At 55.3% G+C, this 14,033-nt stretch overlaps 1 protein-coding gene across 1 annotated transcript; it reads left to right on the forward strand.

Annotated features, from left to right (window-relative positions):
* The first annotated feature begins 2 nt into the window (after positions 1 to 2).
* Positions 3 to 12,512, forward strand: MRPL21 (mitochondrial ribosomal protein L21). The gene is made up of 7 exons (XM_074371582.1): positions 3 to 160; positions 3,318 to 3,375; positions 5,964 to 6,049; positions 7,289 to 7,452; positions 9,336 to 9,388; positions 9,769 to 9,872; positions 12,396 to 12,512. Exons 1-7 carry the CDS (start codon positions 61 to 63, stop codon positions 12,458 to 12,460), a joined length of 630 nt encoding a protein of 209 aa, XP_074227683.1. The 5' UTR covers positions 3 to 60; the 3' UTR covers positions 12,461 to 12,512.
* Positions 12,513 to 14,033: the final 1,521 nt, after the last annotated feature.

The raw sequence follows: 14,033 nt of genomic DNA on the forward strand, positions 1-14,033 counted from the left end.
GTCGACGCACTGGGTTCGCGCCACTTCCGCTTCCGTTCTCGGCTCTGAGGCTGTGGGAAGATGGCTGCGGCCGTGGTGGCCTTGGCGTTGCCGGTCACCTTCAGGCGGCTGGTGTCTACGTGCGGCCGCAGCGTCCTGAGAGCGTCGGGGCCCGAAGCGGGTGAGACCCGGGCTGCGGGGTGAAGGGAGGAACCCGGGCGAGCAGTGCGCCCCGCCGTCCCGCCACGTGTGTGTCTCTGTCCGACCTGATGCTTTGGTGGTGATTGCTTTTTTTGGTGCGGTGAATATAGCGCGCGGGCTCTGGAGTCGGGGGAAACCCGGGTTCAGAGCCTGGTTATTAGCTTAGTAACTTAAATACTGTAGCTTAAATACTGACAGTATTTAAGTAGCTTAAATACTGACAGTACCTCTCCAGCGTCTACATGGGCTCTATTTAACCGGAGGCGCAAATTGAGATTCAGACTAGTTAGGTAACTTGCCTATGGTCACACAGCAGGGACGTGGAGAGGACTGAATCAGACAACTTGGTCTGGCTCCAAAGCCTGTACTTTAACCTCTGCCCCCAGGCTGCGAACCACTCTCAAAACCTCATTGCCCTTATCTGGAAAATGGAGATGAATGTCCTAATCCTAACCAGAATGTCTATTTGATGATGAAAAAAGAATCGTTTCCCTTTTCAGGTGTGATGATGATGTTGTGGTTGTATTTTTTAAAAGAAGGCTTGTCTTGTCACAGAAGGTTGGGCCAGAGGCCATTGTAAATGAGCCAAGCTTGGCCTTGAGCTGGTAACTTTGAATCTGGGGAGAGACACTTTAGGACTCGCTGTTTCTGTTCTCTTCACTCTGGTGTGCTTGCCATTGTCCTTGATAAAACTCGGGTTTAAGCAGGTAGGGGTGTTTCTACAGAAGCTGTGGGACTTATTCCATTATGCTGACGTAAAACCACCTCCAGAATGCTGCATTCTAGACCCACCGTTTTAAGAGAGAAACATGGATGCAGTGAACTGAGTACAGAGAAGGGACCAAAATGGTGAACGGGCAGGACCTTGAAGAGTGAATGAAGGAAACGAGAGGGAAAGATGCTGTCACCATCTAGAGATCTAAAGGATCTGGTCCCCTTCGAAGGGAGGGATCACATTAGTTACCTGTGGGGTCTAGGGTTAAGCTAAGACCATAGGTAAGAATTTCAGGGAAGCAGATCAGGTGCTGAAACTTTCTAGCTGAGCTTTCAACAGCAGGATGGCTCTCAGGAGAGGTGCTGAGTTCCCAGTCATGGAGTATCCCAGCAGGGGCTTCATTTGATGGCTCTGCAGAGTAGATTTCATTCATTCATTCATTCATTCACCATTTAATGAGCACCTGTTACGTGTCAAACACGCATCCAAGTATGGCAAATACATCAGTTATAAACATAAAACAATAATCCCTGCTTTTATGGACCTATCTTTCTGAGGGAGAGGGATGTGCCAAGAGACAGCCAATGTTTAAGAAGAAGCAAGTTCCATAGTATATTAGAAGTTGGTAAGTCTTAATGGAGAAAAATAAAGCATGAGTTGGGACGAAAGTGTTCCTTTTTAAACAGGATGGTGGGAAGGCCTCTCTGCTGAGATGGTATTTGAGTGGAGGCCCAGAGAAAATAGGGAATTAGCCTGGCAGATACCTGGGGCGGGGGTATCCAAGGAAGAGCAGTCAAGGCTTAGGCTCTGGTACCTGGCCTGTTCCAGAAACAGCCAGGAAGCCAGAGTGGCAGGTGTGCAGTGACTAAGGGGAAGCTCGTGACATCCGTGGGCTCAGGGAAGCAGAGGGGAGCACACAGCCCACCGCCCTGTCGGCCTCTGTGGGGACTTTGGCTTTTTCTCTGCACAAAATGGGACACTCTTGGAGAGTTTCCCCAAATAGTGACATGACCTGACCTAAGTTTTAACAGGATCACTTGAACCACTGTACAAAGAGGGAGGCAAGATGGAGGGCAGGGTGTTAGCCATGATCCAGGCGGAAGGTGGGGGCGGCATGGGGGGATTTAGGTGGTTAGAGCTGGATTTCTTGGAGAGCAGCCGGGGGGTTTGCCAGTAGGTTGGCTGAGGGGTGAGAGAGAAGGGTCATAGGTGACTGAGATTTGTGGCCTGAGCACCTGGAAGGAGGCAATTGTGTGAGATGCAGGGGGCATGGGAGAAGCAGGCATGAGGGCGAGACCAAGAGCCTCTCTTAGGTTTCAAGGTACCTGTTTGACACGCAGGTGATGACGGCAGATAGACAGGTGGTTGTCATATCCAAGCTCAGGCTGCAGGTGTGAACTTGGGAGTCACCAGTGATGTTGAGAGCCTTTCTGCTCGAGCCAATCACCAGAGGAATGGCCATAGGTAAAGAGGAGGTTAGGTCCAAGGTCTAAACCCCAAGCACACCAATGGCAGAGGGAGGGGAAACCAGCCCAGGAGATCAAGAATTGGGAACAGCTGCTAATGAGTGAGCTTTAAAGGGGTGCATTTTATGGTATGTAGATTAGAGCTCAATTTTTTTAAGTGGTTATTGAGAAATGCACCCTCTGTTTTTGCACTAACGCGCTGTGCACTTTACTGCTGAGCCCTCTCGAGAAACTCTGAGCGCCTCTGTCCCTTGATGGGTTTCTCATCTGCTGCTGAGTACCGAATCACCCCAAAACTTCACAGCTTGACATAACTAGCGTTTATGACGTCCCACCACTTCTGACAGGAACGCCGGAGCAGCCCAGCCGGGCGCTCCTGGCTCCGGGTCGCTCATTTGCGTCAAGTCAGGCTGTCAGCTGGGGCCGCCAAATCTGCTTCCAAGACCCCTCCCTTGGGGCTGGCAGGAGGCCTCCGAGCTCACAGCGTGCTGGCCCTACAGCCGAGATGAGAGAGGGCTTTCAAGACAGCAGTACTCTCCTAGAACTTTCTCTTGGAAGTGCCATCCTGTCACAGCTCCATACGGGGGACAACACAGGGGTGCGAACACCAGGAGGCATGTTCATCGGGCCATCCTGGGGGCTGCTTCTGCATCTGGGTACCAAACAGAGCCTGAACTCAGTGGGCACTTAGTGGTCAAGAAATGGGTTAGTGGGTAGGTGATTAAGCTTTAGGCCCTTTAGGATGGTGTGATGAATGCATCTTGACGCTTGCAGTAACAACCAGTAACTCTAAGTGGTGTTCTTTGAGTTGTGTTGGCCTAGATTCTTCCGCAGACGCATTGTGATGTGGTGGTTTAAATCCGGTACCAGCTACAGTCACAGCACTCGCGCCCGTAGCATCATGAGGGGCAGTCTGCACACAGTTAGTAACGCCCATGTTTCTCTTCTTCCCTCAGCTTCCCTGTGGTCTGCTTCTCGAAGGTTCAGTTCACAGAGCGGTTCATTTCCACAAGGGTAATATCAAAATGTGGGTTTTGATGACTCTTTTTCCTATGTCTTTCTAAAGTCAAAACTTCATATGTTTGGATTTTCAAAAATATTTACATTTTCTTTCAACTCTTTTGATGATATTTTTCTTAGGTCCTTGACATATAGAAATACAGAGAGAACCTCAAGAGTCCAAGGACAGACGTGTCTTTTTAACGAAAATCTTAACTTCTAATTGGACATTTTTAACTGGGAAGGTCAAATCACAGAAAGGTTGTATCAGAATCTCTAGGAGAAACTTATGTGACTTGAAAGGGCATATTCAGTGGTAAAATTTTGTCTTTATTTGTCCTTAAAAAAAAAAAAACCGTAAAACTAGTACAAACCAAGGAAGGTAAATCTGACAGAGTCGCACTCAATGGGAATGTACAGGAGTGATACTGGGAGTGGTTCTGCCCCCAGGAAGCCGCCCAGGTCCCAACCCGGCCCCGCCCTGGTCCCTGAGCCAGGGTTAAGGTTGTGTGCCCCCCCCCCCAAAGCTTTGTTTCCTCTTCGGCAAAATGGAAGCAATGTTATCAGCTCTCTATGGGTTTCCGTGAGCCTCGAGTGAATCCCTACCTTTCAGGAGCTGAGCACAGCTCCTGGCACGTGGTGAGCTGCGCACCTGAGATTCTCAGCAGTGGGAGACCCAGGGCTCTGTTGTTTCTCTAAAGGGGAAAGGGAAACCCTGAATTAAGACGGAGGCAGCAGACCTAGTGGGTGTTTCTGTGAACTTAGCTGAGTTTTCCTGTTGCCGCTGTAAGATCTTGGTAGCAGGTGCTCCGACACAGCATGGCGGGGGGAGGGGATTTAATGTAGAGGCCAGGTGACACCAAAACAGCCAGCGAGCCCCAGTGAGGAGGGGGCCCGCTCACTTCGCGGGCCTGGGCTCCGCACCAGCCGTGACCATGACCGAGGCACCTGGCCCTGGGGTGGGGTATTCCCTGTTTTTGTCCTGACCCAGCCCTGGAGTAGAAGGACCAGCCCTTTGCTTTCTGATGGCAGACAGCAACAACAGCTTCAAAATGGTTCTGAATAATTTGATTTGAGCCCCACCGACCTCTCCCTTCTTTGTAGACTCCAGGAATTCGTGTCCAAAACAGGTCAGGGAGTTAGGGAGACCCACCCCCTTCTGTGTCCAGGCCCCCCTTCTTCTCCCACCCCTGCACCCACTCCGATCACATCAGTACGTGGGGCGGGGCAGACTGTTGACGATGGTGGGCCTCCTCTCCCCAACTCTGCCGCGTCCCGCTGGGCCCCCTGCAGCCCTGGAGAGCAGGGGGTTTTACTCCCACTTTCTCGAAGAATCCAGGATGCAGAGTAGTTAAATCCCTGCCAAAGCCATGTGACTGGTCAGTGGCAGAGCTGGGGTGCAGACCATGGCCTGCCTGCCTCCCCTGGGGCCTGAAGGAAGAGTTGGCCCCTCCATGGTGGGAGTTGGAGGCTGGGGTGACTGGGTGGGGAAGAACATGGGAAGGGGTCCCACTGGGCGAGAGGGAGGGGAAGGTATCAACGCCCCACTTTCTGGGCCCTTGGGTGCCAGGCGAGCGGGGAGAGCTGCTTGCTCTTGTGTTGAGGGTCGTGTAAGGAAGCGAGAGAAGGGTGGGGCGTCACAGCCCGGGCCTTGGGAGGAAGTGTGCCCCGAGGACACCGGGAACCCAAGCCTTGTGGGCTGGGGCACAGCCTGGGATCCTCAGCTACTCCAGGGAGGGTCTCTTCTGGAACAGAATGCTTAGAATGCCTGTTTTGATTACTGGGTGATTGGCCTTTGTCGCACAGTATGCGTGGCCCTTCTAAGTGGATGCGTGGGAGCCTGTCCTCAGGATTACACCAAAGGCGGGGTCTGTGCTAGACAGTCATAGCCACCCAGGGGGCGAGTGTGACACGTCCCCGCCAGCATCTGGGCCTCCTGCACGTCTTCCTCACCGTGACTGTCAGAGAGAAGAAACTTTCCGGGCCTTTCTGGGATCTTCTGGCTAATCCAAGAGTTGAGCTGACAGGAGACAGGTTAACAGCAACACGCACACACGGGGGAGACCCAGGGAGAGACGAGTAACTCGTCAAAGTGCCTGCAGCCCTCGCCTTGAGCAGCGTCTCCAGCTAAAGACAGAGGATGTTGACGGCAGTGCTTTGGGACTTCAAGGGGAAGGCAGTTCACCTGGAGATGGAAAAGCAAACGCTTGGTAAATAAGTGTTTGCTGGGCCGTGCAGACGCGGGATGCAGAGAGGCCTCTGTCCTTGGCAGCTGTCTGTGGTGATGCTGTGTTGCGGGGCAGGCCCTCCATCTCAGCCCTTTCAGACCCAGGCCGGCCTGCCTCCCGTCGGTCAGGATTTCTTTCTGAGTCTTTTGGGCCTTGATTGTTTTCCACTGGAAGTAATCCACTTGCCACAGAGACAGCTGGGGTGGCAGATTTTGCTCCCCTGTTGACCACAAGGGCAGCAACCCCACCAGCAACGTGAGCATCCAGGATGCACTGGGCCCTTGTCCCCGCTAGTGTCCTGGGCACAGCCCTTGCTCAGAGATTTCGTACTGTCTCTTCACGTGAGTGACCTGCATGCACCAAATATTTTTACAGATACGTTCCTAAAACATCGCTGAGTTCTCCACCTTGGCCAGAGGTGGTTCTGCCAGACCCTGTTGAGGAGACCAGGCACCATGCAGGTAAGAGAGGCAGAAACTAGGGGGTGACACCCCTCCTCCCGCCACAGAGGTGGCCCCCTGGCCACACAACAAGGATCGCACTTTCTGGGTGCCCGAGACACGGCACGGTGTGAACACTCAGGTTCACTCACCCAGCACTAGAATTGAAACCCACGCTCATTGAGCAAATCCTCCAAGAGCAGCAGCCGTGTTGCAGGCAGGTGATGCGGGCGAGGGGAGGGGCTGGGCCTAGCTCTGTCTTCCTGCCGCTGGTGAAAACGTGGGTTCAGGGAAGAGGAACAGCGTGCAGTCGTCAGTGGACCAGCCCCGTCCACGTGCTGGGCAGGGGTGTGTCAGATGGAGCACGTGTCGTGGGGAGGGCGGTGTAGCTGCCATGTCCAGTGTCCCCAGGAGGCAGTGTGAGATCCTTAGCTTCCAAAAGCTGCAAATCATAGTAATTTGTCCAGTCTTCCAGTTTGAGGTTTTTGGTTGGTTTTGTTTTTTGGTTTTTTTTTTAATGGAAGTACTGGGGATTGAACCCAGGACCTTGTGCATGGTAAGCATGTGCTCCGCCACTATCTATCTGCCACCACCCCCACCCCAGTTTTTTAAAATACTGTTTTGGATTCTGTGCGAGATAAATAAAGCTTCGGACCAGGCTCCTCCCTGTTGACCCGGTGCAGCTGGGGTCTTACCTGTTTCCAGGGCGGATCTGTGTCCTGTTGTCTCCACGCGGCTGCCCCAGGCACGGCTGGGCAGGCTGGGACCTGAGGGGAGGTGGGGAGAGCGGGGCGGGGATCCCTAGTGGGCAGAGGCATGCAGGTGGACTCTCCACCACGAGGTGGAATCCTAGGTTTTCCTTGTTTGCACAAAGGCCTCTCTTCTCGCTTCACCAGACCCCTGGCTCCTTATTAGTAATAACTGGGAACCAAACATGGTGAAGGCTTCTCCACCCCAGAGCAGAGAAACAGGGCCAGGCATGCCAGTGCTCAGGCCAGAGGACCACAGGGTGCCACGTCTGGGGGCCTCCATCTGTAAGAGCCCCACGTGCCGAGGTGCCAGCCCTCCTGGGGACAGTGGGCTCACCCTGTGCCGGGCACCAGGCCCTCCCCGGGAGGGTGAGGAGGAGCCCACACATGCCCTGCTGCCACCCACTCTGTGGCGCTCGGAGCCGTGCGGCTGCAGGGAGCGGAGGGCACCGGGAGTGGAGACGTCGCTGCCGCCTTCTGGCTGTGACCCTGACCGCCCTCCTCCCCACAGAGGCCACGGGGAGGGTGAACGAGCTTATCGCCACGGGCCGGTACGGCAGGCTCTTCGCTGTAGTGCACTTTGCCGGCCACCAGTGGAAGGTGACCTCTGAGGACCTGATTTTAATTGAAGGCGCGTTAGACGTTGCTTGTGGAGAGAGGATTCGGCTGGAGAAGGTGAGACTGTCTGTTTCTTGTGTATTCGGGGACTTGGTCCCTGCTCTGCAGGGTCACCTCTGGGGAGGTTTCCTCAAGGCGGAGGTGAAGGTGGCACCGTTCCCCAGGCTGCGGCGGGTGGCCCAGCGGGCGCGGGCAGGGCCGGGCGGTTGGGCAGAGCTGCGCCACAGCCCCGAGGGCGGCCCTGACTGGGATGGCCCTCCTTCCAGGGAGACAGCCAGCACACCTCCCGTCTGTGGCTTTGTCTCACGTCTCCTTAGCACATCCTTACAGGAGAAAACTGATCACAGATATTGAAAATCCCAGTTAAGGTTGTAAAGAATTTTCACGCCCATGTTTAGAAGGAGAAAATGTTCAGTTTCAGCTGGAACATCCCTCTGACGCTAGGTTTCTTTGACGGCCGCTGCTGGTTCTGAACAGAAAGTACTGGTTCAGAGGCTTGTCCCCGGGCGCTGGTCGCCTTACTGACTGTTCGGAGCTGCCTGGTCTGTCCTGCACACTTAGCTAAGTGTCTGCCCTCCAGTTTGCCGTGTTTAGGGGTCCATTTGGTTTTTGCCTGTTGTACTTCTGTTTATAAAATTATAGATAAAAGTGGAGGAGGGTATAGCTCAGTGGTAGAATGTGTGCTTAGCATGCACGAGGTCCTGGGTTCAGTCCCCAGTACCTCCATTAATTAATTAATTGAACCTAATTACTTCCCTCCTCCAAAAAAAAACCAAAATAAATAAAAAGCACAATAAAATGTTTTAAGAAACTATTAAGAAAATACAAGGTCTCTACACTGGATCATTTTTCTGGGACATATTTAACTGTTGATATAAGATAATGTAACATATGGTTTTCCTTATAATTTAAAACTCCCCCTTGCTTTGTAATCATGGAGTCTTCACACATTTACATCCAGGAGAGCGTCAGCTTGTTACTTCTTAGGTGACCTCACGGTCTGTGACCCAAGCACAACCACTTGGCCCAGCCGCCAGCACAGCCGTCCCCTTCCTGGCAACCCCAGTGGCTCCACCATGAGCTCCCGGACAAAAGCACATTTACTTTTTCCTCTAAAATAAACCAGAGACTCCTGGAGTGTATTTGTGAGATTTCTAAAAATATCTTATTTTGAAACATCTCAATGCTAGCAAAAGCACGGGAAGCCCCACCCAAGGCAGATGGTGTTTCAGAACCTGGGGGACCGGCTTTGGAGAATGCGCCCTGCTGAGAGCCGCCGCACTGGTGTTTCATCACTGGTCGTCGCCCAGCAGGCACAGTGCACACGTGCTGTGGTAAAACAGGCTTTGTCTTTGGTTATTCAAGTTTAGTACAGTCGAATTCTTTTCTGATCGGTAAAATTTCAGTCTCCCAGCGTGTCGCAGAGCACTACCGCGCTTGGAGCGCAGAGCTGTCCGCACCGAGGCCATGCTCAGCATCACAGTTTCCCGGCGGCGGGAGTGGCTGCTTGGCCGTGTGGGATTTTCAGTTACTGAAAATACACTTGAACCTAAATCTTTGCAGTGTCAGGAGGACTGTGAACTGCTTCAAAAAACACCACAGTCTGATTTGCACATTTTCCCCCTGTACGTATTATTACGTATTCAGATAATAAAAGGTTTTTTAACAAAGACACCGCTTCCATAGGAGGTTCCCCGCTTACCTGGAGGCGTGGTGGAGTCACACGTGTCCTGGTCTGACGGCTCGGGTGTTTCCACAGGCAGCCCGGCGCCCCCGTGCACCGCCGCGTCATCGGCCGGTGTCCCCTCTGTTCCGGGTTAAGGGAGCTGTTAGTTAGATGGCAGGTAGCCAGCGCCTGTCTCGCTTCCCAGCGTGTTCAAGTCACTGCCTGTCCTAGCAGCTTTGGGCTGTTTGTTGGTAACGAGCCTGTTTGATTCCAGGTCCTGCTGGTTGGGGCCGACGACTTCACGCTGCTCGGCACGCCGCTCCTCAGGTAACGGGCTCTCAGCTGCTGGGCCGGGGGCGCGGTGGGCGCTGGGGAGGCCAGGCAGAGGGGCTCCCACCACGCTCGCTGCCAACCCCAAACTCACGGTGCTTACACTTCCTAATGGGGGGGTGCTTAGTGTCCCGAGTGGAGAGCATGGGTCTGTTACTGACTCACTGTGGTTTGGCCCTCTTGAGATCTGCCGTGAGACCACACTGTTCTTTATTGTGCTTTTCTGTAGTTTTCACAGTGTTTGCAGGGAGGGCGTATCGCCTTGATAACCAGCAGGAAAGAAAGTAAATCTTGATTTAGAAATTCTTACATAAAGCATTAGTAAAACTGAAAAGTAATCAAGACGGTGCATCGCTGTTCACTTTCCTCCCTCCTAGAAAGGATCTTGTTCGAGTAGAAGCCACGGTCATTGAAAAGACAGAGTCATGGCCAAAAATCAGTATGAAGTTTAAGAAAAGGAAAAACTACAGAAAGAAAAGAAGTAAGTTGGAAAAAGCGTAGCTGGCTGCGTTCGGGTCCTGTCTGGGTGGTACCCCCACGTCCTGCACTGGGCCAGTCCAGGTCTGCCCTCTGCCTGGTGCTGCCGGGGGTTCGGGGCCACAGAGACCAGTCAGGTCTGCCCGTCTCCCGGCTCTGGTGGGGAGGGGCAGGCGGGGTCATCCTTAACTGCCCCAGCGTTTGCGTAGCCTCAGACAGGCTGCCAGGGGACCACTCGCCCCACGGGAACACGCCACGTGGTAGCTTGGCATGCTGGAAAACCCAGCGGCACCGCGCATGTCCACCTCGGGAAGTGGACAGACAGATGGGAGATTCTCTCTCAGTGAGACAGTCTAGCAGGGCAGTGATGGCCACCCTTCTCCGAGGCGCAAGTGAATCTTCGGTTACACACAGCCTGATGCCATGTTACACGACCTAAAGGTGGACAGTGCTTGGCCCTACACGGCCAGGCACATGCCCGTGTCCACACACGCGTGCACGGTGCACGTCTCTTAAGGGAAGAGTGATACACACAGAATCTTGGGTGTGCCCCTCTGGGGAGGAGGGGCAGCAGGAGGAGGAAGGGATTGCGGGGTTCTTGTGCCAAGTTCACCTCTCTGTGGTGCTTCAGGCCTCTGTGTTTGTCCCTGAAGTAGAGGTGGGTGGGGCCAGCACCCTTGGAAGGTGACTAAAGGGAAGAGATGGTGGCAGGAAGGGTGTGAGGTCAGGACTGTGCTGGGAGACACATGCAGGGCTGATTTGTTTTAAGTTGTGAGAGAGGCTTTCAGAGGATGGAGGTAGGCTGCCCTGGAGCCTGAAGGAGGGGATCCCAGCAGAGGATGGCAGTCTGGACCCGCCTCCAGGGAGGCCGGGCAGAGGTGAGGCCTAAAGTCCAGTGGCCCCTGGAGGGTGTGGTTGTCAGGGCGTCTGGCTGGCGGGACAGCGAGGAGGGTGGGCTCCAGCCCAGGGAGTGAAAAGCCTGGGACGGGAGGCCCCTCCATCCTGTCCCCGAGCTGAAGGGGCGTGCGGTGCTGGCGGTTTAAAGAGCTAGTGACGGGCTTCACAGGTGGGGCTGCTGGGAAGGGAGAGGGCATGGAGGCAGGAAGGTGTGGGGTCAGAGGGCAGAGAGGTGAAGGGACAGAGCCCCTGTGTGGACCAGAGCAAGCTGCGTGATGCTGGTTCTAGTGGGGGGGGCCACAGAACTGAAGCCACGGCAGGGGGCTGCAGGAGGGGCTGGCGGTGACCAGGAGGTGGAGCTGCAGGAGCAGCGAGTCTGAGGGGCGCCGCCAGGGCAGAGGCCTGGTGGCAGTGCACGAGGGAGCAGAGGGGCCAGGTCAGTGGGAAGTGGATGGAGAGGGTGAGTCGGTCCACGCCGCAGAGGGGGCATGGTGGAAGGAGGTGGCTCGGGCGGGGACGAGAGGGGAGCGAGTGTCCTGAGTGGGGGCGGGAGACCCAGTGTCCCTGCCCAGCCTTGCGGGGTGGGCGCCAGGACCAGGGCGGGGGGCACCCGGGGTCAGGGGAAGCCAGCAGCTCTCGTTCCGGCCATCACTGCCCCCTTCCCGCTATCCTGTCCTGGAGGGAGTGCCCGGCTGCTCCCAGCCTGCGTCTCCCTGTTCTCCTCGACCCTGGGTGACCTTTTGTTCCCATCTAGGTGGGAACACAGGTTGGAACAGAGCTGTCCCTGCGAGGGCTCCACTGGAAGTCACCGCCCCACAAAGTAGGGGCTCCCAGGCCAGGACCTCGCCGACTGTAGACTCCTACCTTGAGAAATGTGTACTTGGTTCTCTGTATCCCCGCATTTCCTATCTGGAGTCAACCAACCATAGATCGAAAGTTTTTAGGAAAAAAAATTGCAGAGACTTCCTAAAAGCAAAGCAAAACGTACTGTGCTAGCAGCCACTTACATAGAATTCACATTGTACGTGCAGCTGTTTACACAGCTTTACAGAGTGTGAGGTGCTGCACGGCATCTAGAGCTGGGTTGCGGTGCACGGGAGGGTGTGTGCGTGCTGTGTGCGAACATGCACTGTTTTATGTAAGGGACTTGAGCATCCTTGGATTGTGGTGCCCTCGGGGGTCCTGGAACTAGCCCCCTGCACGTGCTGAGGGACAGCTGACAGCGCTCGCAGTTCTTGGTGGTAAACATAAAGTACATCAGAGACAGTCGCGTCGGCTTTCCCAGAATCTGGTCAGCAGGGAGCCTCTCTCACCCTCCGCCGCCTCCGCTTGCCTCCAGGTAGCCAGGTGGGGTGTCCCCGCCACGCAGTGCAGGGGTCCCTGGGCACGCGGGGGAGGCAAAGCCCTGGCCTCCAGGCCCCCCGGGGCTGCAGCTCCTGCTGGGGCCCCCGCAGTGAGCGGCCAGGCGGTCAGCCGTCGCGGCAAAGCATTTGCAGCACGTGCGACGTGGCGGGGGCCGGTGCGAGGCAGAGCCCTGGTGGGAAGAGTGGCAGGTGACGGTCTTGCTGTAGCCCGTTCACAGTGTCAGACCCCGTGTTCACGCCGTCCCCGTGTTCCCTCTCTCTCGCAGTTACTGTGAACCCCCAGACCGTCCTCCGGATAAACAGCGTTGAGGTCGCTGCACGTTTGTGCTGACGCCCTGCTGACACTGACGGAAGTGTGAAAATAAACTCGTTTTCTGAGGAGACCGAGCTTCCGTGTTCTGCTGCAGGAAGGGCTGACGTAAAAAGCTCGGCCCTGTTACAGATGCACTAGATTGAGCGCCGCGGCCGTGAGCTCATGGTTAGTGAGCAACAGCCTCCCTGATCCAGGGGAGCCGGGAATTGGGGCGGAATTACAAGCCTGGCTCTCCCAGGGCTGGAGCCCGGGTGCTTGCGTAAGAGCCAGGCCGCCCTCCAGCCCGCACCGCGGGCGGCAGGACCTCAGGGGCATGCTGCGGGAACGCAGCTGGGACCCGGGCGCTGATGCCGGGAGAGACGACCTAGATTCCACTTCCAGGAGAGATGGACAGACACATGGGCAAATTCCACGCCCAGTCATCCGGGGTACCTGTTTCTAGTGACTTGCTTTTCTAAGAAGCTGGGATTCAAACCAGGCATTCTGGGCGCAGAGCCTCTGGTTTGTTCCACCGGCTCCGGCAGGGAGGGAGGGTCATGGTGCTGGCGGGGGGCTTTCTGATTGTGGGTGGCCAGGGTGGGGCCCTGGGGCCTGAGAGCCAGGGCAGCCTGGCACATTCTGGGAACTGAGTGTGAGGGGACGGGAGCAGAGACACACCAGAGGGGCGAGGGGAGTTTCGAACTTAATCCTGAAAGCAGCCTCCTGTCCCAGAGGGGTTTGGGGTGGGTCAGGCAGGCAGCTAACACATGTGAAGGGGGTGCATGCTTAGCATGCTCTAGGTCCTAGGCTCAATCCCCAGTACCTCCACTGAAAAAACTTTTTTTGTTTAATAAACCTAATTACCTTCCCTTCCCGCCCAAAAAATAAATAAATAAATAAATTTTTAAAGAAGAGAGGGAGGGATCCTAGACCCAGACTGGCCAGGGGTGGAGGGCAAATGGAAGGACTTGGTGGGTGAGTGTGGGGAGGAAGGGGCTCCCAGGCAGCCCAGGCTCCCTGTTCTGTGTCATTCACAGAGGCCAGGCCTTCCTCCAAGAGTAATTAGGGCTTTCAAGTGACACAATAAAACTTTTTATCAAACCATAGTTCATACTTCCTTCTGCAAGATTCCTCCCAGAGTCCCATGAGGGCTGGTCCCTGTGATGTGGAAATGAGAACGGCAGATGGACCTGCACCAGGCGGCCTCCCCCTCTCCCTTCCCTCTTCCTGCCCCTCTAGGCACCCAGTCACCCCGGGGATGCCCGCCAGGCCCCTGGGACACTCCCTCTCCTGCAGTGCCCTCTGTGTACAGCAGGGGGCAGCAGTCCTTGACCAGGAGATCCTGGCTTCTGGCCTTGTTGGTTACTGGCTGCGGTGACCCCGTGTGGGCTGGAGGGTGGTGGGCTGACCTCAGAGGGTGGAGTGCCCTCCCTGACGCTGCCACGCTGGGGATCTGTGATAACGGTCTACACACTGTAGCTTGTGCAGACCGCTCTATCTGAGAGTCCAGGCTCTGGATCCCAGGGCCTGACTCCCAGTTCTTTCGGCCAGCTTGGCATCTTCTCCTGTGGTCCTTTTTCCACGTGCAGGTAGTAAAACATTCAAGACAGGA

Source organism: Camelus bactrianus, chromosome 10 (assembly GCF_048773025.1).
Source record: "Camelus bactrianus isolate YW-2024 breed Bactrian camel chromosome 10, ASM4877302v1, whole genome shotgun sequence".
Lineage (NCBI taxonomy): Eukaryota > Metazoa > Chordata > Mammalia > Artiodactyla > Camelidae > Camelus > Camelus bactrianus.